At 34.4% G+C, this 25,641-nt stretch overlaps 2 protein-coding genes across 2 annotated transcripts; both read right to left on the bottom strand.

Moving 5' to 3' along the window:
- Positions 1-1,144: 1,144 nt before the first annotated feature.
- RNF212 (ring finger protein 212) lies at positions 1,145-19,159 on the bottom strand. Its single transcript, XM_048942253.1, has 12 exons — positions 18,668-19,159; positions 17,055-17,116; positions 13,698-13,772; positions 10,438-10,494; positions 8,018-8,076; positions 6,706-6,770; positions 6,541-6,607; positions 5,785-5,830; positions 5,183-5,246; positions 3,761-3,830; positions 2,767-2,963; positions 1,145-1,522 (listed from the first exon to the last, which is right to left on the bottom strand). Exons 1-12 carry the CDS (start codon positions 18,777-18,779, stop codon positions 1,485-1,487), a joined length of 912 nt encoding a protein of 303 aa, XP_048798210.1. The 5' UTR covers positions 18,780-19,159; the 3' UTR covers positions 1,145-1,484.
- Positions 19,160-19,751: 592 nt separating this feature from the next.
- Positions 19,752-25,640, bottom strand: LOC125692129 (transmembrane emp24 domain-containing protein 11-like). Its single transcript, XM_048942252.1, has 5 exons — positions 24,724-25,640; positions 23,840-23,940; positions 23,038-23,163; positions 22,163-22,309; positions 19,752-21,258 (listed from the first exon to the last, which is right to left on the bottom strand). Exons 1-5 carry the CDS (start codon positions 24,851-24,853, stop codon positions 21,109-21,111), a joined length of 654 nt encoding a protein of 217 aa, XP_048798209.1. The 5' UTR covers positions 24,854-25,640; the 3' UTR covers positions 19,752-21,108.
- Position 25,641: the final 1 nt, after the last annotated feature.

Below are 25,641 nucleotides of genomic sequence, written 5' to 3'. Positions count from 1 at the left end.
TGACTCCACAGTGAGATAGGATACAATAGAAAATTGAAGAAATTAAAGAAATTATAAGTAATACCTTCTTGTGAGACAAACAAATAGAAAGCCATTGAGGGACGCTTATAATGGAAGTTGGCGACTGTGTTCTACAGGCCTCATTTTTTTCAAGCTATTCTAGCTCATCTTCAAGTAGAGAAGAGTTAGAACTTAGATAATTTGATTACTCTTTCACTCATTATATGTCTATGCTACTGTAAAATTAAGTCTTTCAAACAGAAAATTGCTTGAAAGGTAATTTGATTCGAAATCCCACTGAAAATTTTAAGTATAAGATCATTGAGGAGGAGAAAATACACAAACTATCCCATGGTAAAAAATTAAAGCAATTACGATTTAAGAACTTCACACTGAAATAAGTGAAATGTAAATCTGAATATTGGTGAAGAAGCTCCTGGTCCATAGATATTCACAAACCAATTATTTCTCAATCCATTTTATTCTCTTTCAAGTCGCATGCTTGAAGTGTGTGTAGTAAACAGTTAATCAGGCAGCAAAAATGAAGAACACCTTTGTACTCTCTTTACTATTTTAGACTTTCTTTTAGGTCAAACAAAACATTTTAACCCAAAAGAAGTTGTATCATTCTCTAACTGGACTTTGTCTCAAACATATCTTATAGTTTTCCTATTTTTTAAATAGGGCTAAAGTTAGGCAAAAATAAAACAAAAGTTATTCAGTCCAGCAAAATTTATCCAGACATACACAGTAATGGTGGGAATTTCAATGGGAGAGTTGGCAGTCTGGGACCTTCCAGACAGAGCACTCATCCACTATTCTATGAGAGGAAAGGTAGCCTCTGGCATGATGTATCTCTTCAAACCAGTTCCTCCATGTTATTGCATTTTTGAGAAGACAGCATTGCTACCTAAATCAAATGATAAGCTTCTTGGAATGTTGTATAGATACTGTCTTACAAGTTCTGAAGAGCCTACTAGGCTATGATTACCCTCAAACCATATTCCTTACCGTGCAAACAAAAGGTAATCTCTTGAATAAGAACCCAAATTTGGATTTTGGAATCAAATGTCTATTTGATTTAATGTCTAACAGTAAAACAGTTTTTGGACAGGGGTTCATCTGTACAGGCACAGCTATTTAAAATCAGTTCTGCTGCAGTTCACTGCATTTACTGGAAGAAGATCTCATTGAATATAAAAGCATTCTTTTGTCTTAACACTTCATTAACAAAAGCAATTTATTTTTACAATTCTTACAATATATTTTAAACCAAAATTCCTTTAAAAAGCCAGAATCTTTTGTAATCCTGCTTAAAGTTACTATAGATTTTACTGGCAAGTTTTAGATACATTATTCATGCTGAATAATAGTTGTTTTATGCTACTTTGACATTTTATAGAAATTACAAACACTTTGATATCCAACAACAGTGCACAGCTTTTCAAAATGCTTACTGAACAAAATAAATCACGGATTTTTGCTTATCTTTCTGCTGTTTGTCCTCCAAAACCAGCTGATCCTAGAATAGGAATACAAACAGTAATATTTTAGTAAGTTCTAAAGAAGAATTTATTCGTGTAAATCATTTGGGGAAAAAGGAAAGTAAAAATGAATAGAAGTTTAAAATATAAGATACATTTTGATTATGATTTTTACAGTATTTTATGAATCTAAATATGCTCCTTTTTATTTACATAAAATATTTATCTTTTTGTTGAAGAATGTGTCCTATTTCAATTTCAGCTGCAGAAATGAAAGTTCAAAGTAAATATTGTTGTTCTGTCTATGAACTAAATTAGCTTGAAAATTTATAAAACATATAGCTCAAAGAAAATCAGTACTTCAGTTCCACATAGCTGCTTATTTTAATAATGTAGATATCTACTCTGTTTTTTAAATAGAACCTGCAAGGCTTATGCATTATTTCACATGCAGATATTCCAGATTTAAAGCAGTTATGACATATTCAAGTTCATTAAGCACTCATAATTTGAGTATGAGAGAATTTTTTAGAACATGTAAATTAGTTTTCACTTATGTCACCTTCTGACTGTGATTGGGTAGCAAGTAATAATTAGATAAATGAATATTGTATAGTTTAGAATATGGGAAAAACAGCTTGTAGATATGACTACAAGTATCATCTAAGCCTTTCCTCCCAAACTAAATGCATCTTCCTTTTTTTCCTAATGGTCAGATCACTAATACTTCTCACCTTACAAATGCTGTGATTTCCTTTTGTGCTCCCTTTTTTTCTTCACTGAATATAGAGAGACATCCACTGTCACTCACTTTCTACAGCACTTCAGGGTTTTTTTGTACAGAATCTGTTTCCTATTCATTCCTTTCATTATAGACAGGTTTTTTTTCCCCATCATTCTCATATGTCAGCTCAAATATTCTGCTCTATTAAGGAACTCCTGCTGATGATTTCAGTCTTGCTATGACTGCTACTGATTCACTGCACTTGTGTCACTAAAGGTTTTCTATTGTCTGCTCTTTACTCAAGACTACATGATTAGATTTGCCAAATTGTTTAGAATTGGTATTTTACTAGAAAGCAATGTGGAAATGATCAAATTTAAACCTCTTAAAATATTATTCTGGGTGAAGCAAGATACTTTGTTGCACTGAAGATTAAGGCTAAATGTGGATCATAATTTATTATTTACTCTTTTGCAGTAAATAAGTCATTCACAAGCATATATTGTGCCAACTTTCTTTCAGGAAAAAGTGCTAAATGTTATTTTCTTAGATACTTGCCTAAATGTTGTCTTTGTAGAATTCCAGAGATGGTGATTGGAGGTCTTGCTACAGATGACTGTGGTGAAGGTAATGTAAATTGATACAATGGAGGAGTTCTGAAATCAGAAGCAGACCATGATCCCCTCCTACTGTTTTGTGATCCGGATGGTGACATAAGTGAACATCCATTATGTGGTAGTCCTATAGGTGTGGATCTATTAATGAAAATTAATGGATAAAATTTGAGACTGCTGTCACAGAACAAGAGATTTCAAAACCTTTTTAATTGATATTGTTAATATCTCAATAGGAAATACAAAGTATTCTTGTGTTCTACAGATTCCTCATCAGATTTTTAGATAGACATGATTTTTATGTATAGTAAAAAGCAGAAGAAAACAAATGGTCTAATCCAAGAGTCTGAGATAGAAAAGAAATATTCTGTTGCATATATTTAAAATTTATGCTAAGGAGGCACACTGAGCTTGATTGCAGACTACAAGACTATCTTCTGTAACCATTTTATATCTCTTCTGTTGATGCTGATAGTTCTAAAAAATTAAGATATTTTCACTACTTAGATGAAAAACATTAAAAGACCCATGGCGCACCCAATGAAGATGTTTGGTTTAATCAGAGAATAACTCTTGCATAGACACTACATTTACATTCTTGACTTTCAGAAGAGTTATTAAGCAGAGTGCTTATTCCACATTCTTAGTTGAAATTAACTACCCTTTGTATAAAAGCACCATGATTTCAGATGTCCACGGGTACAGGAACTCAGATTATCTCTGCACATTTTTGAAGAAAGTACTTTCAAAATATAATCTTCAAATGATATTAACTTTTGTATAGGTGACAGCTAGTAGCCTATGCAAATGTTACACAGTAACATTCCTTAAGATGTAAAATATAGCCTTTCAATGTACAGATTTATAAAGGCTAGGCAAGAGATAAATTTCAGTGTCTCACAAGAGACTGTTAACATCATTGAAAGGTTTTTAATTACCTGGTAGATACTGCTGTAGTTTGACTTGATGTTATTCCAGATGACTGAGAACTTCTGTAGGATACACTACCTGTAAGAATTACATTTTTTACAACAGAGCCAAAATGAATTATCCTCTTTAATTAGGAGATCATTTTGGAAAATATTATTAATACCTTAATTGCATTATTTGGGACAAATTCATGATCAGTTTATTCAAGAATGAGAATCACTGCAAAATTACAATAGAAAATTAAATATATGGGAATGGCTGATAAAATGAAGTTATTGTGTCAGAAAGAATTAAAATAACCCTAAAAATTAAAAAAAAAAAAAAAAAAAAAAAAAAAAAAAAAAGCATTTGCAGGGATTTAGCTCAAAAAAGACATTTACTGAAGTACACTCTGCATGTAGCTGGAGATGGATTATCCTAACTGCTGAAGCCAGTTGTAAGATAAATCATATCATAGAATCACAAAATGGCCTGGGTTGGAAAGGACCACAATGATCATTGAGTTCCAGCCCCCCTGCCGTGTGCAGGGTCACCAACTACCAGACCAGGCTCCTGTTTATATGCTCCCTTCAGTACTGGAAGGCCACAATGAGGTCTCCTCAGAGCCTTCTCTTCTCCAAGCTAAACAAAAATTGCAGAGGATGAACTATTGCAGAACTGTGTTGAATGCAATACTGAGAAGAGGAGGGACACTGAAATGGTGGAGACCTGCAGAGCATTAGAAATTCTAGGAAACTCCTCACAAACAAACAATGCCTAAAGAAATCACACTATTTTCAATTGGCTGTCATTTATGTCTTATTTACCTAGGAGAGCCACCCAAGATCTTAACAGACAAGGAAAGAAATCATAGTCATGTAAAACGTCTTCAACTTAAATATAGTAATAGCATGCCTAACAAACAAGAAGAAATCCTCCATCTAAATTCTTCAGATTTAATTCTGTTTACAAAATAAGCTTTAATTTTGTTACAAAATATTTCTCTAACTTCAATTTAGTTTCCTTCCTTCCCTCAAGTGATTTTTAGCATAATATTTTGGACAATGTCAGTTTCTGGTAACTATATACAAACTAGCATAATCAGGAAGGCCACTGGAAGGCCAACAACATATAATTTAAGTATGTATGTTTTGTTCAACCACATCATTACTGTATTTTCTTTAGACATGTTGACTCGGTTGTGAATAAATCAGTAAATGTCACAAAATATATATATATATATATTAACAGAACAGAGAAGGTAAGTAGTGGGAAAACTATTCTGTTCACCATTTTTAACCATTTCCCATCTGCTGAATTCGATATGATGAATTGTTTACACCTCAACACAATTCACATTTTGACAGTGAAGTGCTAATGCAACAATTTTAATTTATTAATTCCCTTAAAGTGATACATTTTGTTCCGTTAACAACTTTCTTCTCACTTACCCATGCGTCCATCCTGTGGTGGAGTTATAACTGATAATCTTGCTGGACCAGTCATTGTCTCAGGCTAAAAGAAAAATATAGTATTAATTACAGTGTATAAGTGCATTCATTATTAATGTATTTTAAGCAAGAGTGTTACTGTTTGGAGCACTATAAACCTGAAGATTTCTGGCACTCTCCACTTCCAAGTTTGTTCATGGCACTAAAATGCAAAATCTCAGAGCTAAGTTACAGTTTTTAGAGAGACAAAGTTTATAATAATTTAAAAGCTGTCTGGACATTGTTTGGGACAGCTGGCGGCCCTGCTTGAACAGGAATTTGGAGAAGAGGACCTCTAGAGTCCCATTCCAACCTCAGCTATTCTGTGATACGTGAAGAAAAGAATTCTAGAAAAACAGTGTTGAGGCTCATTTCTTTTTTATTCTGTTTTGGGGAACTTCTACTTAGCTGAAGTGAGTATGAATTGGTCTGAACTGGAGGCAGGCTGGGGTGCTGAGGACAGAAGTCAGGGAAGTAGTGATCTTTTTTCTACAGTGGTAATGGGGTTGGAGAAACCGAAGATGTATATTTATAAATACACACACACATATACAGAAACTTACTTTCCTCATTGGTGAAGGTACAGGATCAACCTCCATTGACTCCATTCTTACAACAAATGTGAAAAGAAGTATGACATTGAAATTAAAAACAGCACACTCTTTACAATGACTAAAATTATGTAAAATTTACTAATAACTAAAAATGTAACATGTTATATATAATAAGTATGCTGCACCTGTTCCAAAGCTCACCATCAGCTGATACTGAGGTTGGTTTAGATATCTGCCAAGAAATTTATTTTATATCATACTCACTTAGTTGTCACTTGTCAACACTACAAGGGCATTTTGAATTTTTTTTTAATGAATAAATACAGATATCTTTTAGCTTGAGTGAGCTGTATGTTCAATTTATTTAAAATTAAATAGGCATTGAATGCCTTGCTGAAGTTCATCCTATCTAAATAACTACAGTGCAAACATAGCTGTCTGTACAAGTCATTTATATATTCCCCTACAGTTAAATGGAGAAGTTCTCGTTGCTCACCAATTAATCAATCGTCTGTACAGACATCTCCAGAATAAGGTGCATCATGCCATCTAGTGAGTACAAAGGCAATCTATAAAACCAGCTATTATGTACTCTAGGATAGATATCCCCAGTGCCTTTATACCACCACAGTTTGCAGAAACAAACAACAAATAAATGAGAAAAAGATACTCATTTTAAACTCTAAAAGACATTGTTTGGGGTATAAGATATTACAACATTGTCATTCTTTAGATTTCCATTTAAAATTAAGGATTTGCACCTACGTTTCAAAAGTAGGATGACTAGGTTGACGAGAATATGAGGAATACCCATTCAGTCTTCTTGAAGGCACTAAAGTTATTAAAGAATTTTAAAAAATTAATATGAGAATATTGTTATGTCCACTCATATGCATTCCACTGTTAATATCTTAAACCAGTGCTTCTTACTGGAAAGTGGATTTCTGCTTGTACTGGCAAATGGCAGTTGAGTAGCTTGCTGAGGAGGTTTCATACTAAAAGAGAAAAAGAAACATGGATATAAACTGAAGGATGGTTTGGTTACCTCATGTTTCTAGCTGGTCAATATCAATGTACTTTTTATACATTAATAGCTGGTTTTAACATGACACTGCTTACCAGGAAGCAAAATATGCAGTATATCTGAGCAGCTATTAAGTTCGTCTTTTCTACATAATGTCTACATTAGTCACTGCATGCTCAGTAGGGTAAATTTAAGAAAACATTATGATGTTTAATGAAATGAGATTGTATGGAACAACACGGCCATTTCATGGAACAACGTGTTAAAATATAATAACTTATGATCTGCAATTGTGTCAAAAATCTTCATTTGCATGTATACATTTACCCAACTTTAAAACAATCTGAATTTCAAAGGAAATGTCAGCAGCTACGTAAAACTGATACTTCTGCCAATAACTGCACAAAGGAGGATCTGCTGAGCATATGGGGAGATCCCCTAGGTCATGCTGTCTTGATAGTATTCTGTGAGAATTCAGAAGAACTCTATAGTTGTTATAAGCAAGGTGCTAGTTACATGAGATGCAGAGAAGTAAAAGAAGGCAGTGGATAAAAATATACAAACTATGATAATCCACCTAGCTTCCTTTATGGTGTTTTTCTTCAGTTATATTACACCAAGTACCACAAGAAAGCATAAGTCGGTATTATTTGCATATCAGACTCAAAAGAAAGTCTATATTAAAAATGAAAAAACAATATAAAGGTTAAGTAATAAAGATTAAAGATCAATGGTGTTTTGCTATTAAAGTGCCATCTTCATGAACCGTGCTATCGAGGCTATTTCAGGATCTTCATTCACTGATAATCATAAACGTGACAAGATGGAGAAGGATTCCTTTGATGAAGAGGAATCCATAGGGAGGAGAATATTTTTAATATACACAAAGGACTCTAAAGAAGACCAAGCCTGGCAAAGTATTTTTCCAGAAGTTTTTGAAGACTTCTAGTGTAAGCACTGATCTGAATTTAAAAATAAAACAATTTCTTCCTTATAGGCTTGAATAATGTGGTCGGGGAGGGGAAAAAAAGAAAAGAAAAAAAAAAAGATGATCTGATGACAGAAATCACTTTTCATTTATTTTTGAAAAAAATACTTTCATTCCATTTCTGCAATATGAGAAAAAGGCAACAAAAGCATTTTAAATTGTTTTATCAATTAAATCTACTGTAATCTGATTTCAAAAATCATTTACTTCTGCTGCATTAAACCTCTTACCATTGTATCTGATGCAGTTGCTGTCTTGCTTTCCTCAGAGATTCTTCCAGCTTTACTCTCTGTGACATAAAAATTTAAACAAGCTGTCTTTGTATGATGTACAATTTCACTTTTACACTGCCAGCATTCCAAAGCGTTGAAAGGTTGTGCTTTTTGGTTTTAATCTTAGATTATCACTGCCATTCCTGCTATTAGATACCAGGGGGCAAGTCTGTAGCTGATACATTACCCAGACAGTCCTAAAAACATGAACTGCTGTTTAGCACCTACAGACTTCATCTTTTCTTAAGAAGCATAATACTGGATAAATGAACACTAAAAAAGTCATCTAAAATAGTTTTCTTCTATTTTTCTTTCGCTTTCCTATATCTGATATACTCACTAAGGTGCTTTCAATAATTTAACAGCAGTTCCAGCTAACCAGGGAGGACTCTGTTGAGTGGAGGTTAACAAATGTGATTCCAACCTACAAGAGGGGCAGGGAGGGGGATCCAGAGAATTACAGACCTGTTAGACCTCAATCCCATGGCAGTTGGTGGAGCGGATCACAGGGCAAATGGAAGTGATCAGAAGCCAGAATGAGTTTGAAAAAAAAGGCAGGTCTGTCTGACTAACCTGATCTCCTTCAATGACAAGACAACCTGCTTACTAGATGAAGGAAAGGATATATGAATTTTGTTTACCTCATTTCAGTAAAACATTTGACACTGTCTTAGGGTATTTTCCTGGAGAACCTGGCTGCTCATGGCTTGGGGGAATTGATATGAGGGGATTGACTGAGTGTACCTTTTAATTTTGGACAGGAGTTTTGATCTGCTTGAGGGTAGGAAGTCTTTGCAGAAGGAACTGGATAGGCTGCATTGATGGGCTGTGTTCAATTGCAGCCCCATACAGCAGTATAGGCTAGGGGAAGAATGCCTGGAAAAGCTGCCTAGAGGAAAAAGACCTGGGAATGTAGGTTGACAGCTGAACATGAGTCAGCAGTGTGCTAAGGTGGCCAAGCAGAGGTTGCTTCAGAAACATTGAGGCCAGCCTCTTTGTATGTTCACTGTTGAGAACGCGCCTCAAATATGGCGTTCAGTTTTTGGCCTCTCATTACAAGAAGGATATGTGGTTGCTCAAGCATGGGTTGTCTCCAACCTAGATTATTCTATGATCCCATGATACGAAACTTACAGAGCAGTTAATATAGGATTACCAGAAGAAGACACCAATAACAGTATTTTCAAAACACCAAGTACCATATGTCCATATTTTTATTCCTGATTCAAAATGTATTCAGTTCATGGAAGTATGTTTGTAATAAGTTTATGTGAAGAGTGTTTCTAATTGTGCTAGAGATATGACTAAAAGATCTCCATTAAAGAACATTACCAGCTAGTAGAGTTCAAAGAACATTAAATAAGTTCCCTATTATGTGCATTTTTAGGATTATTCATTACATGATCATACATTACTTTTTATGGAGCATGTTAAAATTTATTCAATAGCTTCAATCTTGCATATGTATTTTATCCTCAATTTCCTGTGTGGCTTTAATTCTCCACTACTTCACACTATTTATATTTTCATTTGAAGACAAATTATAACTTTTCTTGTTAACTTATCATGCTTCTCAGAATATTTTTAAAATACCTTTAAAACATTTCCTCCTTTATCTTTACAAGACCATACTGTTTGGGGAGTTGTTGCATGTTTTTACAGATGTGAAATTTTGCAAAACATGTTAAAGACAAAACGTGGATGTAGGAACATGTTTTTTAACACTCCTCCTTAATTTGTTTTTCCTAATTTAAGCCAGGTTTGATTAAGAGAGTGACCAGCACAAATATGAAGAATAGTGTACCTGCCACTCTCTAGAACTTATCATTTTAATACCAAAATGCTTTAAAGAAGTTAGACAACTATTCAGTTTTCAGTATTTCTGGGTTCCAGAAGAATACAGGTGTTAGATTTTCAGGAATATAAACACCAAGTGTCCATACCACACATAACACACCTGCACTCTGGGGTCTGAAACTGGCAGAAAAAGCAACAAAGAAACTTTTATCTAGATCATGAGAGCAGTTGGTTGCATGTGACAAGGATGATGTACTGAAAGAAAGGAGACCACAAACAAGATAGGCAAGCGTGAGAATCCTTTTTGTGAGTACTCAGTTTTTCCTAGAAACCGGAGTCCACGCAGAGGAGAACGGCAGGAAAAAGCACTTGTATGATGTATCTGAGTTTTCCTCTGTCATTTCACACTTAGGACACATATGGAGTGTTGGTCCTCCAGTAAGGACAGAAAGGAGACAATGCTCCTTTAGGAGAAAGGATCCTAAGTATTCTAATAAACAGTGAATACGTCTTGTAAAACATGAACAAAGTAATAAGGCAAACATAATAAACAAAAATAAGAAAATCATAGTTAGATTTACCTTTTCTCTGTGGTATGCTAGCAAATGTTTACGATTTTTTTCTTGAAATTCTGAAATCTAAAAATAAAATTTGACACAATCATATCTAGCTTCTACTAATTACATTTATGTAGCCTCACCAAAGAATGTATATTTTTCTCTATTTTGATAAATACTTAACATGTCCTTCATATAACTATTTAAACATTCTTCCAAAAAAACCATGCCGTGTCCAAAATCAGATATGGAAAGTCTTAGAAAGATTAATTTAGTACAGATTGGCAGAGTTGGCAGATTTATTTCACTGAATTTGTATTTTAACACTGTTCAATAATAATGTAAAGAAATTGGAAAGACAATTTACTTGTAGTGTTTCTTATTCATTAGTGCTAAGCAAATACATAAAATTAATGGTAACATAAAAAGTAATGTGTCTTACTGGCAACTATAACTTGCCTTGTAAAACTATCTTGTTAATTAAAAAATAATTGTTAGCCATGCTATCAGGTGATGTGTAAGCACTTCATGTTGTGTCCAGATGAGGATCATAAAGCACGACACGTTAATAATAAAGAGATGCAATCAAAGCAGGACAAGAGCTTGCTGAACAAATTACAATAGGCAGAAGCTTACTAATAAATCTTTCTTCTGACATATTAAGAGAAAGAAAATCTGACATATTAAGAGAAAGAATATTAAGAGATAGAAAATATGCAGGGCTAGAGACAGCCAAGAATACTCAGAGAAGATAAACCCATAGTGGAGTAGGTAACTGAAATCGTTACTTTTGATTCACAGTGCAAGATTCTAGGAGGTTCCCACTGGATACTTAACAAGAGATGAGAAGTATCTCCTGAAGAATTGATAAAAGAAATATTCAGAAGGGAACAATCAGAATTCCTCACATACTACATTTCTAATTAAAATTCTAATTAAGAATTTTTAATTCTTTAAAGCTAATAAGTAGGCAAGTAAAAAAAGTCAGTCAGATTATAGAACCATAGAACCTTTAGAGCTGGAAGGGAACTTTAAAGGCCACCTAGTCCAATTTCTCTGCAACGAACAGGGAGGGATATTCACAGCTAGATCAGATTGCCCAGGGCCTGGTAAGGGCCCTGGTCCTTAAAAGTCTCCAGGGACAGGGCATCCACCACATCCCTGGGCAACCTGTTCCAGTGCCTCACCACCTGTATTGTAAAAGACTTTTTCCTTACATCTAACCTAAACATACCTGCTTTAAGATTGAAATCATTTCCCCTTGTTCTATCACAACAGACCTTGTTAAAACATCTGTCCCCTTCTTTCCTGTAGCTCCTCTTTAGATATTGAAAGGCCGCTATCAGGTCACCTCAAAGCACTCTCCTAATTTTTGGTTAAAAACAATAGGCAGCATCATCATTTCAGGGTCAATGTGTATGATTATACTGTACCCTGAATCTTCTTACCATCTCAGAAAGGATATAGCAGCTCTGGAAACAACTCAGATAAATTAGAGATTTTAAATAGCAGCAATACAAAGAATGACTGAATAGATTACAAGTCTTCATTGCTGGCAAAGAGATAGCTGAAGATGGGATATGCTAGCAGGCTAAAACTAATGAATAGCACAGAGTACCTGGGAGTTGTTGCTTCTCCTCTTGCACAGGATGCAAGAAATCAAATGATAGCAAGAAACCAGATAGCAAGATAAAACATGCAAAAAAGGAAATACTCATCATATTGCGTACAACTTGCAGACATCCTATTATATGATAGATGCTAAATATTCAGAAAACTACTTGACAATTTCAAGAAGAAAAGCTTTTGAAATCCATGGTACCATCTCTACCTTGAGAAATCTTTGTGCCATAAACTGCTTGAGAGTAGGAGCCTGTTCTGAAGACAAATCACTACGTAGGAGCCTTGTTCCCATATGCTATCCTAAGCACAAGCTGCTGTGATTAATTACTAGATTATAAAATGCTTTGCTCTAACACAGAACAAGCTTATTTTACGGCCTTTGATGCCAGTGGAAATTATGACCGATTCTTGATTTTTTTCCAGATTTTACATGGCCATTTATTTCCTGTAGGTTATCTCAAACTACCAAAATAACAACCTTAAACTTTCAAGATCATGTCCCTCATTTCTTTTCTTTGGCACGTTACAGAAGTTTGCATTCAGATGTGATTGATAATGCAGACCCCTGGATTTGTTCAGTTTACAGAATAACTACTTGTCTTTCTACATTGTATGTCTGACACGACAGAGGAAGGCTTCTTGTTTACCTTGTGTCACGAAGAGGATTGCTGTGAGAAAGGACCTACTCAACTTCGGAAAGGTTTGTGAAGTACAACAAATCTATAATCACCATTGTCAATTAGGAGATTTCTAAGATGAAGAGAAAAGTTGATTTTCCCTTATTTTTCCCTTTATTATTTTTCTGCTGGATCTGTAAGCTCACTACAAGATCAAACAGGTACTGGCACAAAACAATGAAAGTTGCTGGTCAGTGCAGGGAGGATGCATTACTTACAGCACGACTAGAGTGGCTGAAGCTGCCAATGAAATGTTCCGTGAGAGACAAGGAGAAATCTCAAAGCCAGGCTGAAGATATGGAGAAGGTGAAAAGGCAGTGGGAGCTGATATGTATTTGGTTAACCCAGAAAGTTACTTATGTTCATGGAGCAGAAATTAAGCCTGAAGGATGGGGTCCAGTCTGGATTTTATGGAAGGTGGAGAGGAAGTATTTCTTGAAATCTTTTCTTGTTTCTGATTTTAAAACAGGTCAGATCAGAGTATGGGGATCTTTTCTCATTTTTTTAGTAATCATATTGTTCTTAATTTTATTGTTCTTATTTTTAATAAATCTAGGTTTTGAGACCAGGGAATTTTTAAAGTTGCTTACTTTGTTAAAAAAAAAAGTAAAAAAAAACAAGGCAGCATCCATTTCAGAGCTTTTGCCAGCATAGGTTTCGACCATGTAACTGTGGATTCCTAAAATGAACGTACGTTATCTGGGCCTGGTGAAGATTTCATTTTTCATTTCATGGCACTGAAAGTGATTTTACATTATTGAAATAACCAGAACAAGTGGTCTGCAGAGAGATTTTGAAAACATAAGCAAAGGGCATGATAAGCAATTTATGCCTTCTTAAGAACTTTAAAACTGTGAAATTAAAGAAACAAGGAGAGTAACAGTCTAACAATGTGAGGCATTCATTCACGTATTTTTCCTACTTTCAAAAAAAGCAGTAGAAGTTTCTAATTATTTTACACAATTAAAAAGAAGGGTGATTCACCTGTGTTATTTCTTTTGAATATTTCTTGCACAGTGTGTCTATTCCCATGAACAGTGACTGAATTTCAGGACTTGTCTAGCAGGAAAATAAAGTATAGCAAGGTTAGTACTTTCTTCTTGCAAGATCTATTATACAAAACATTTGGTGAAGTGCTCCTTAAAGTGAATAATGTAGAATGTAGATAAATCAAAAATGGACAGATCAGGAGTAGGATAATACAGAAACTGAAAACAAGCTCAGTTTTGTTTACGATCTATATTAAATATCTGGAAGGCTTTGTGCTTTTGTCTAACTGCAGTGCTCACACACTTATTGCAACAAAGACAGTAAAAAATTTCCAGAGGACATAAGAAACTACAAACAAAACATATCCCCAAAACAATTACACTGGTTAGAGTGCTAGGCTAAAATATTACAGAGTGGCAGTAATCAGTGATCACAGCTCCTTCACCTGAGAACCTTGCATGATTTCTAACGTAACTGCAAATAGCTTTTCAAAATGAAAAATCTAGTCTAAATAAATAAAGAAAACATCTATTTTTAAATTGGAAACAAAATCCCGACACATTTACTGGTAAGACAAGATATAAGCAGAAAATAGACATTTGTTATGTAAGGAGTCACCTTTCAAAAACCAGTAAAAGAGCACTAAAACCATTGCCAGCAAAATACAAATTAATACTTCAAGTTCTGCAGACTCTCCGAAAGTTTGAAAATTTGAAAAATGAAAGAAAGATGGATTACTTAAATAAATAAGAAATAGGCCATCTATGAATGGATCAACACTTCTTCTGAGCTATCAAGAAATTAGATAAGTGCTATCACTTAAATTGGAAATATTACATTGAAATAACAAAAGAAGGAAGCTTTCCTCCGTGTGGGAATGCACAAACATACAGAGAGACAACATTTTTATCTACTCCAGAAATAGTGTAACACTGGTCAGATAACCATGAGTAGGTAACAGGTTCGTTTCCCAAATCTGCCTTCAGTGTGTATTCTATTTTTTTTTACAATCTGTAGAAATGAGTCTCATGTGTATGAAAAATCATTACGTGAGAAGTTAAATTAATAACCTCAATTTGCTGCAGATTTTTATCTTTTGTTCCCCACGTTCTGATATCTGCTACAGCCATGTCCTGTACTGCAATCCAGCTGAGCAGGGACAGCATGCACAGACTCCAACACTGTGCATGTGGCTGCCAAATGCACTTCTACCTACTGATTAAGGTGAACTTGCATTTCTCTCATCAGGGGAACTAAACTGCTTCTCCTTGTTTTCCCCAGCTACCAATTTTCAAAGACAGGAGGAAATAAATAGCATTTGAATATCCTCTGCCCTTTGAATTTGGTTGACATTAGCCAAAGCATTCAAAAAGTTCCACCTGGTGAACAGACAGAATGAGAAAGAAAAAAGCTGACAGAGCAATGGTACAATCTAAGCTATCTAAGGCATTAGAGTAAATAAAAAACAAGCAAGACAAAGTATCAGTGAAAATATATTTGAAGTCTTTAAGATGTGTTCATAGGGGATGGCACTAGAAATTTATTTAGAGTTCTGGCAGAGCAACAACTTTGGTTTGAGTCTCTGATCCCGAAAGAAATAAAAATAAACTTTGTTGCTGATTTATAAACTCTTTAAAATGAAGGACTGTAGAAAACATTTTAAATATTATTTGTTGATGGAAGAATAGCAGATGTTAACAAGATATTCTGAAATCATGAACAGTGAGATTTTGTTTTATCAGAAAGCTTAATGATCCTCTTGGAAAGAGCAAGTGAGGACCATAGGAGGGAAGCAGAAAGGTGACTGGCATGCACTGATGCAAAGATAAGAATATTTAATGTGTGGATGTTGATTATAGCAATATACAATTTAGTGAGGACTTCTAACACATTTACAAGACTTCCTACTCATTGAGAATGCCATAGCACAAGCATAGAAAGGTTTCCAGGTGTATTTCCACCCAGATTCCTAAATTATACAGCCTTAAGACTTCTTTCTATGCATCTTTAATTAACATCCCAATCATTTTATCTGTTCTTAATCAAGGCTAAGTAATCATCATTCATGCCTTTTTTTAAAGAATATGGTAATTTGCCTTTCTGTCCTCCAGAGCAATGGCAGGTTCTAATGAAACACCCTTTGCATTTTTTAAATTCCTTCAGTATATTTAAATTAAATTATCAATTTGAAATGCTGCAATTTAACGCAGATCTAACCCAGAATTTAGCTTTGTTTTGAGGAAGAGGATGGACAAGATGACCTCCAGAGTCCTCTAACAACCTAAATTATTCTATGAGTGAAATTGATAATAAAACTTACATCTAAGCAAGCCGATAATGAAGGCTTATTAAAATGCCTCCTTTTGGAGGTTCTCTGCATTTCTTTTCTGGTTTATTTGATTGTGGTGTTTGTTATTCTTTCTAATTATATTGGCATTTGACTCTTTTGCTGCAATGATTTACTTTTTGGTGGCATTGTCCTCTTCAGGTTTCAGTATTTATGTATGTATTAGCACAATTTTAAACACAGATAGAGAAATCATGCTTTTCACCAAGGTCACCTCTTCATGGTTAGTCCCAAAATGTCCTCTAGTTCACATGCATTATTGCCTTATAGCTTTATATGACTGCTGTTTTAACTGTATTGAATGCCTTGAGTGCTTTTCTTCTACACTTCTAAGGCATTCTTGTCCCTTAGCCAGATGTCACTCTAGGAAAATATGAATGTTTTCAAAGCCCCGTTATGAAATCAGCTAAGTGGAAGATGGTTCTTGGAGAAACATCTTCTGGTTCCATGGGAGAAATGAGAAAATTAAATATTTCTAATGATTTCTTAAGAGAACTAAAAGCTATTAATTGCCTTGTGAATAACTCTTTTCAATAGTCCATATCATTTAATATTCACAGGGTCATGAGGAAAACAAGCTTAAGAGAAAATAAGGAGAAAAAGACCAATACACTTGAAAACATCAATGGGCCAGCATGCAAATTTTCTTGAGTCCATGACACAAATGAATTCATTACAGTTCACTTTCTCTGATGTACAAATATTTTTCACATTTTGACAGATTACTGATGTTACAAAGTAGCCAGTCACATTTCTTGAAAATGCCTGAGTGATTTACAGTCTAACAGAATTAGAGGACATAGTCAGTCTATGTAGACTTTTCTTTGAAAATCTGTAAAACTAAAAGCAGAATAGTGCAAAAAAATTCAAGGCTACCAAGCTATCATCAATAAATATTCATGTCACAGTTGGCAAACAGAAGGAAGTATTTTGTAATGCAAATAATTTAGCTGTTAAACAAACCACAGATTAATGCAATATAATAGTACTAAAGTTCCATTTACCTCTTTTGAAAGGAATACTGTACGACAAGGAGTTCTGCAGATCAAACATTCATCTTTTTTGCCTGTAAGTAAAGACACACTTAAAATACACATCAAATGGAATAGATATTGTATATAGTTTTGATAGAATTTGTTGCCTAAACCTGTGTTTCAAGCTTAGAGAAGTAATGTGAATGTTATATAAGAAATTCAAAAAAACAAGAATAAAGACTTCGAGTCTGCAACCCAGTACACACAATTGTATGTGAATATCATCACGTCTTAATCCTGCAAATAAGTATTCATGTAAATGATTTTATGAATATCATTAGTGTCAGTGAATGCAGGTGACTTTTAGTTCCTTTGATTTAAATAGGACTACTTGCCTGGTTTAATTAAGTGCATGCTTAAGTGCACTAATGAATTAGAGCCAACCAGATATATGACTTTTTAGTTTGAGGCTCAGTCTTACTCTATAGATAAAATATATGAAACCTTAACTTCAAAGAATTAATAATTTCTCCTTGTTCTTCTTTTCTGTGAAAAAATTAATCACCTTTTAAATCCCTTTCTAAAACTTTATTACTTTTTAAATGTCTCTTTGATTATTTGTAAATGTATTAGCAACTACCTCTAGTAAATGCATATGACTACAATAAATTTGATGATTTTATTAGATGCTCCCTGTCTAAGAGTCCTAAAGATCAATGTTCTTAAGCATCTTTAAAGAGGATAACATTTCATTATCATTGAGTTCAGAAAAAAATGGTGTCTCAGAGACTTTTTTTGCCAAATTAGAATAACAGAAAGAGAACCTGTGATGCATGTTCTATCAGCCAGCATGTTATATTTATATCCTCTCTCTTCTGTAGCAATAATGCAAAGTCTTTTAGGCGAAAGACTTATTTTTAATTATGAAACAAAGATGTACCGCTTTTTTCTGCTACACTTAATAAAAGTAAGGCATCTCATATGACCAAGAGGGGAAAAAATATTAATTTTTTTCTTTTGAAAAGGAGCTTTTCTATTCCCCTACATCCTTCCCAGATATCCTCATGGGACAACGCCACAGGATTCCCAGAATATGTCTCAGAAACTGAGTGTAGCAAATAAGAGCTTCAAAACACCACCTACAATCTCCCTAACCCTCCTGAAATTTTTGTAGCATTTCACTGACAATACTGAGGTTTAAAACGTCCTCAGACTAGTAGCAAAATCTATCTTGGAATTACAAATCCTTTATTTTACAAACTGCTCTCTCACTAATGAAGAAGCATGCCCTTTCCAAAATGAGATTGAGAAGATTCTTATCTTATTTTGTTTTTATAGTGCAGGCATGGCTCATAAGCATCTGGGCTCAATTTTTATTTAGGTGCTTAAGGCTTGTTCTCAAAGTCAAATACCTCCAGCCAGATTCACCTGGAGGCCTTCACAGGTTGATTTTGCAAATTAATCAGTGGCAGCAATTGAAAAGGTTTATCAATAACAGGAGGCCAACAAAAGGAAAGGCCTTTCTTTTTTTCTACAGGGAGTAGAAATGCCTTTGGGGAAGGTAAAGATGTGCCTGCCAGCAGTGCCTGGCTGGAGCAGAAAGCCTGGCCTGAGCAGAAAGCCTGGCCTGTGGCAGCCATTACCTTTTTGGAGGCAGAGCTCACAGATGACATGGCCACAGCTGGTGAAGATAAACCGTGGCGAGGCCTTGCGGGGCTCACAGAAGCAGGAATTGCAAAATACTCGGATGGCCATGGGGTGGAAAGGCAGGAGAGGCTGCAGGGAGCCTGAGGGTGAGGTGGACACCCACCCTGCGAGGCCTACAGGCCTGCCTCTGTCGCGTCCATCTGTCCCGAGCTGAGAGCTGGCTGCACCCCTTCTCCACCCTCTGTGGAGAGTGGGGAGAAGAAGGATTTAACCCTCACTCCACAATAACAGGGGCTTCGCAGCCGCTTGCCACCAAACCTGAGAGGGTGCCCACACCGAGGGTGCTCTCTGTGTTTCCTCCCTCCTTCCACAGGAGACAGACCCTCAGCAGGGCTCTGTGTGGGCGCTTCGCCATGAGACCTCCTGACACACACAGAGGCTGCATAGGAGCCTTAAGAAGTCTGCTGCCCCCAGAGAACTGCCACTGAACTTCTGCTTTCTACACCTAGTTAGGAATCTTGAAGGACACCAAAAGCATTTCACTGAAGCAAAGATATTAAATTAAAAAAAAAAAGAATAATCTAAGAAAGAATGAAGAACTCTCTAACTGAGACGTGAAGTCTCAGTGCTGGTTTGTGGTTAAACATAATACTGAAGAGTTTAATCATCTCTTCTGTGAGTTCTGACATGGTGCTTGCCCTTGGTTTAAAAGCATAATTGCATTTTGAGTGAGGTTATTTATATTTATTATTGGGGTGTATTAGGAGCTTTACACTAAATATCAGCCAAAGCCTGACCCTGTTGTTAAGATTTCTTCCTAAAATTCACATACCATATAGGTGTAACTCATGTTTCTTCTTTCCCAAAACCAAATGTTTTATTACAAGGCATACTGTAAATGGGTACTCTGTAGAAGTGAATTTAATAGCGCTCACATATTGGTCATTTCAAGTGACAGTTCCCGAGGTATTGGAAATTTTAAATATAAGACACATCTCAGAGAGTAGATTTATAAGATTTTATAAAGGCATTTTTTTTTATAAAGACATATTTTATTATAAGATTTTATTTTAATTGATTTTGTCTGTAGAGCACTGTTTTTTATCTCTACTTTGTAACTACAGAGATTCTCACATACATTTTCATACTGCGAAAGGAAACCTACTTACAGGACAAGGTCATTCCTTGGTAATGAAAACAAAAGGTGAGAAGGAATATAGGTAAAAGAAAGAAGGCTCTGCCTTTAGAATTTCTCAAGAGGTATTTCAGCTTGCAACTTTTAGACTAGAAAAGCAATTGAAAAAAAAGAGCAGGAGGACAAAATGCAGCACTCTTCTCTCAGAGTGCTCTCCAGAAAGCCTTCTTAAAGACTGTCTCTTTATGTGTTAACCAGGTGGGGAGGTGGATCATGCCATCTCCTCCTGTTCTTACGCTAATGTTGCTTTGTCAAGCTAATTATTTGAATTTTAAACCACAGCTTTTGACTCATGACTGCATGATATTGTAGTTACTCAGGTGGTTGTACAGAAAGTAATCTAAATCGAGGCATTCAGATATATTCAGTCCAGCTGCAATAAGTGAAACAGTAATACTGCTAAGTTCATTAGACAGTAATGTTACAGTTACTGAATAATCAAAATTAAACAATCATCAATACAGCATCAGAACGCAGAATTTAGTGTAAGTATACCTTAAAAGAAAATATATAGGCAAAATTTCAGTGTTTGCCAAGAAACCTGTAACTTAGTCTATGTTGTCATTCTTCATAAAGGCTAAACATAAACTGTGGGAAAGGTCAGATCTCAACTCTATATTCTAATTTATAGGGCTTATCTAGGAGCAAAAATGGAGAGCAATTCCAAGCAGTTTGTACGGATCTCCCTCTTCCATGGTAATTGATCACAATAGGTTCCACTGTCATGTAAATCTTTCAATACTTTAAAGAAAAATAATCACAATTATACCTGAGGAAAAGTTGGTATTGTGTTCAGTTCAAGATGCTCTCACCACAAGAGAGATAATTGTTTGTCTTCCTACTAAGTCAATCAGAGCTGAAACACTGATCTGTTCAAGACAGTAAAGAACAATATTACTAAACAAGTAGAGAATTTTGAAGTATTTGGAAATATCTTAGATTTCTCTTTTAAATTTAACAATCCTGAATTGAGCTTGAATGCTGCCTTAGACATTTAGTCTTTCTTCTAGATTTATCTTCATATCTGTAGAGGAAAAGGAATTGATAGAAGGTGAGATTCAAGGATTAAAACTTAAGAGAAGGCCAGATACATATACATGGAGAAAAGAGAGTTAGAGTAAAAACTCTAGTAGAAGATGAGTCAAGCTTGAGAGTTTTATACAGTGTATTTTCTCAAAGATAACAGCGTTTCTTTGGATTTTAGGCATTAGGTAGCAAGGAAATTTTGCATCTTTGTAAAACTTAAACAAGCTTCTTAGCTATAAAGAAATCTCTGAGAGATTTGATCTGCCAGATTCCAATGGAGACAAGGATTAATGTTTGTACAACAGCCCACCACAATATATTTCTGTTGGTTTGTTCACTTGTCTTCCGAAATTTTTCTTCACGTTCCTGAAGAAAAAAAGAAAAAAACATAATTATTACATACCAACTCTGCATGTTACATACTACTATCCTATTAACTAGACATACACCCCTCTTCTGCATAGCAGTAAGCACATTTGGTTGGTTTTTTTTTTTTTTTTTTTTTTTTTTTTTTTGTATAGAGAAAAATGAACATTTCTTCTTATTCATATGTTGTCCTATGTACAAATAAAAGCTAAGAAGCAAACACACTCCTGTTCTGAAGCAGAAAGGCAATGTTTCCCTTGTTGCTAAAATACGTATTGTTGTTTTGATACAATGATATATACTTATGTCCCATAAATACATGCTTAAGGCTTCAGGTTTGCAGTCACTCCACATTGCAGTCAAGAAACTATTTGCAGCCGAATTTGTTTTGTTAGGGAACTAGTTGATAAATTGTAAACACAGTCTGATTGCCCGCATGTAGAAAAATGAAGATAATGGGTGCAGTCTTGTTTGAAAGAGAGCCTTATTTGTAATGAAATGAGAATATATAAATCACATTCAGTTGTTTCCTTAGCCATTGCAGTAAAGTTTACACACAAAGACCAGCATGGAAACAACATCTGGCAACATCATCCGCAATGGTACCTGCCACCTGCTCCACCGCTGTCATTGGCTCTGGCCATGAAAACTATGTTTGGAAATTCCTTCTTTAAAACAACACCTGCTGTTATAACCATGAATTCATAGTGATTAATTAGTTTTTATATTGTTCTTTACAGTTTACAAATATTTTGTAAGGCAATGTGGGATGTTTTGGTTTTTTTTTTTTTTTATGGCTTAGAAAAACATAATACTGCAATTAAATAATAAAGCTCACATTACTTAATAATTAATAAACCATTACAAAGTATTCTTTAATATTTATATTAAGGAACACACATACTCTTTCATAGTTTTGTTCTTTGGATATGTGATGAATTTGCTCAAGAAGATGTTCTATTTCAGCATTAACTTTATTCACTTTGTCTTTGGCTTGAACAACAGCTTCATCCAGGAAATGTTCTCCAATTCTAATGTCCAAATGGATACGCTGAGAACAAAAAAAAATATTCCCATTACTGTGTCTTCTTGATTTCATAATTCCTTAAAAACAGCAGACAATTTCCCCTTAAGCTCATTACAGAAAAATAGTTCTAAATGCTTATGGAAATTCTTCCTAAAGTAAGAATCAGATGGATTATGTAAAGTGTTTCTTTTAAAATTTCATTTTAAAATTAACTATGCAAATTTTAAATGTTCCCTAATTATTTAGGGCACTGTTTTATACTAGTACTGCTTTAACCATTATGAAAATATTTTCTATTCTCTGCTCAAATTAGTTTTAAAATGTTTTCTGAAATAATTCAAGCTAAAATAGTGAAGCCATGCAATAGCGTTAAATAAGTAGTTTTGTGACAGTGCTTGTGTTAGTTGGTCTGACATATTGATCTTTCTGAATCCAAACTGTTGTTGTTATTGATCAAAATCCTTCCACATTCAAAGCACTGTGTAAACATTAAATCAATTTATAGTTATTAGTCTCACTTCTTTAATCTTAAATTAGATATCAGAATTGTCTTTTCATCTTTTCATATTCATAATTATAAATATTTCATCTCCAATAACAAGGAAATGTTGAATTATAAATATTTCATCTCCAGTAATGAGGAAATGTTGAATTTTCTACTAGAAATTAAACTTCTCATCCATTTTATAAGCCCTGCAGTTTGTATACAACCAATACTATTACAACGAAGAATATTTAAGAAGTACACCTACCAGTTTACTTCCTGCAAATGCCACAAGTCTTGTGGAGTTTGATTGCAAACAGATAACATGCTCCCCAGATAGATAGGATGTAAATGAAAATGTTGCTGTTGGCCCATAAAGTTTTGACAAAATTACCTGTAATTTAGATACAATATGTTTTGGATATGTACAGTATAGATATTAATAAAATAACAAACAGCAGCATTCTGAAATGAATGTAAAAATTATTCAATTAAACCTCCTGAAAACACTGAATTTATCTGAGAGAATAATAAAGAATTTAATTTCACAGTAAACATTGAAATGCTATGAATATCTGTAAGGTACAAAACGTAATGGTCTCTCAAGCATTTCAAGTTTGAAAACTAAGACTTTGTTTAGGCATAGAGTTAGTTGCCCTTTGTTGAAAAAGCTCAGGAGCTCATGGCAACAGAAGCAGTTGCTATGCATGATGGATTCATGCAGCCTAGTAATCTGGTCTTTTATAGTTTGTTTTATTATTAGCCTTCCTGTCTGCTGCTCAAATACCACTTTGCTTCATTAGTAAATTTCCATTATTTTATAATCTAGCCTGTTTTCTCGGTTGTAGCTTACTAGTCTTTATGACATAGTTTTGCAATTCTATGCCATTTCTATTTATTCTGAAAACAATCACGAGGTGCTTATGCATTTCAACATCAAAATACTGAGCTGGCTGATGGATTATGGATTCACTTTATTCCCAAAACATCCGTATTTTTTGATAGTTTTGTCTGCCAGTATCAGAAGTCAATACACGAATCACACAGAAACATTCATTAAGAATATTTACCTCAGAGGTAGGAGTTAGAACAGTCACAAACATTCCTAAACCAGGAGCAGAGTCAAGAAAGTCATGTTTATGCATATCCCACTTCTGTACTTTGTAATTCCCTGAATAAAAACACAGATAAAAATCTGTTAAATAAAACATAGCTTAATATTAAACATCCTTATTGCTTTTTCCAGCAACAATATAAAGACAAATGATTAGCAATAAAATAATACATGTATTTCATGTACTTACAAATGAAACTGCTCAGGAGGAATTTCATAGCAGCGTGAAGTGCAATGAATTTTTACTACACTAGGAAATCTTAGAATACTAGACAAAAGACTGATTAACAAGTGATACTTTTTTATTACTTCTAATGCTCTGGCAAGATCAGCATCCAGAGGACAAACTGAGACCACCAGAAGAGAAAGTATACTGTCTTCAAATCACATTTTTTAAAATTGTCTTTCATATTTATCACATTATTTGCAAAAACTAATATATTCATTTTAACTACCACCTTTCAATCTTACACACCACGTGCTGTACGTGCATTTACTACATTTGTGATATCTCAGATTGAATAGAACTTCAGTACATCTTGAACTGTTTTTTTCCAAAACACTGCTAATTAAAAAATTCTGGTATGAATGGGTCATAACATAACGTGAAGACTTTTTTCTATGTTGGGTCACTTAAGCTCTCTGGAAAACATTTTCTATGTAATCTACATGCCAAATATGTGAGGACATGGTGGCTAGTCACTCTTGTAGGGACTTGTAGCGTGCCCTCTTTCTTATCACTGTAGTTTTACCATATTCATTAGTCACATCTTTTTCTGTTAAATTACAAACTAATTCTATTACTGCATAGATCACCATATAGCAAAGACAGGTACCTACCAGTTACCAGTGTGTCACTGGGAACATCTTCAATTACACATTTCTCTTCTCTTTCTCCACTATGAAAATACAAAGCAAGTGAAAAAGAAATCCAAAAGCTCATAAGAAATCCGATTAATTGGCTTTTCATTATTTTTATGTATCCCAGTTGTTTATGTATCACTGCTTTTGAAGATAACTGCAGAAGTATGTAGCCCTGTGGTTTTTCCTCATTTACTGCTTATCAGTGTGTGTGTTTGAAAGAGAGAAAAAACTATGAGAAAATGCAGCTGGTGGTTACACATTTATAAATAACCGCAGTGTGTTCTGTAGAATGAGATAACAAGAAAACTTGTAAAATCTTTATTATTTCCCAGGAACTAGATTAAACTTTTATTTTATACACATACAGTAGTATGAAACTTGGAAGCATCTCTCAAGTACTTGAGACTGGTTCTCTATTAGCAACCGCATTGGCTATCTCTTTCCATAAAATGCTCAATGTAAACTTACATTTCTGATTCCTCTCCAGTGATAATGTGCTTTAAAATTTCACTACTCTGTTATTTCAGAATCTTGTAATTTGCAACCTAAATCATCATCACTGCAATATCCGTACATAAATCATAGCGACTACATAAAAAGGCTGAAAGAAATAGAAAGTGAAGGACCTGAACAAAAAATGAATTTGAAACAATAATGATTATGGTATAAAAGGAAAAAATATTGAATTAACACTTTACCTAAATAAGATTATTTACTTAACTGTTTTTTCTTGGATACTGCATAATAAATTCTCTGAATAAAGTTGTATTGTAAATCAAGTAGTTATTGAAAATTTTGTTAATATCCTTTGTACCATTACAAACTAAACAATCTATATGGCTGATGACAAACTCAGTTACTACTCAAAGTGAGAGAATATGTGGGTGTTTCACA

This window comes from Lagopus muta, chromosome 4 (genome assembly GCF_023343835.1).
Source record: "Lagopus muta isolate bLagMut1 chromosome 4, bLagMut1 primary, whole genome shotgun sequence".
Classification (NCBI taxonomy): domain Eukaryota; kingdom Metazoa; phylum Chordata; class Aves; order Galliformes; family Phasianidae; genus Lagopus; species Lagopus muta.
The sequence above is the reverse complement of the archived record's forward strand: the minus strand, read 5'-3'. Positions and strand labels throughout refer to the sequence as shown.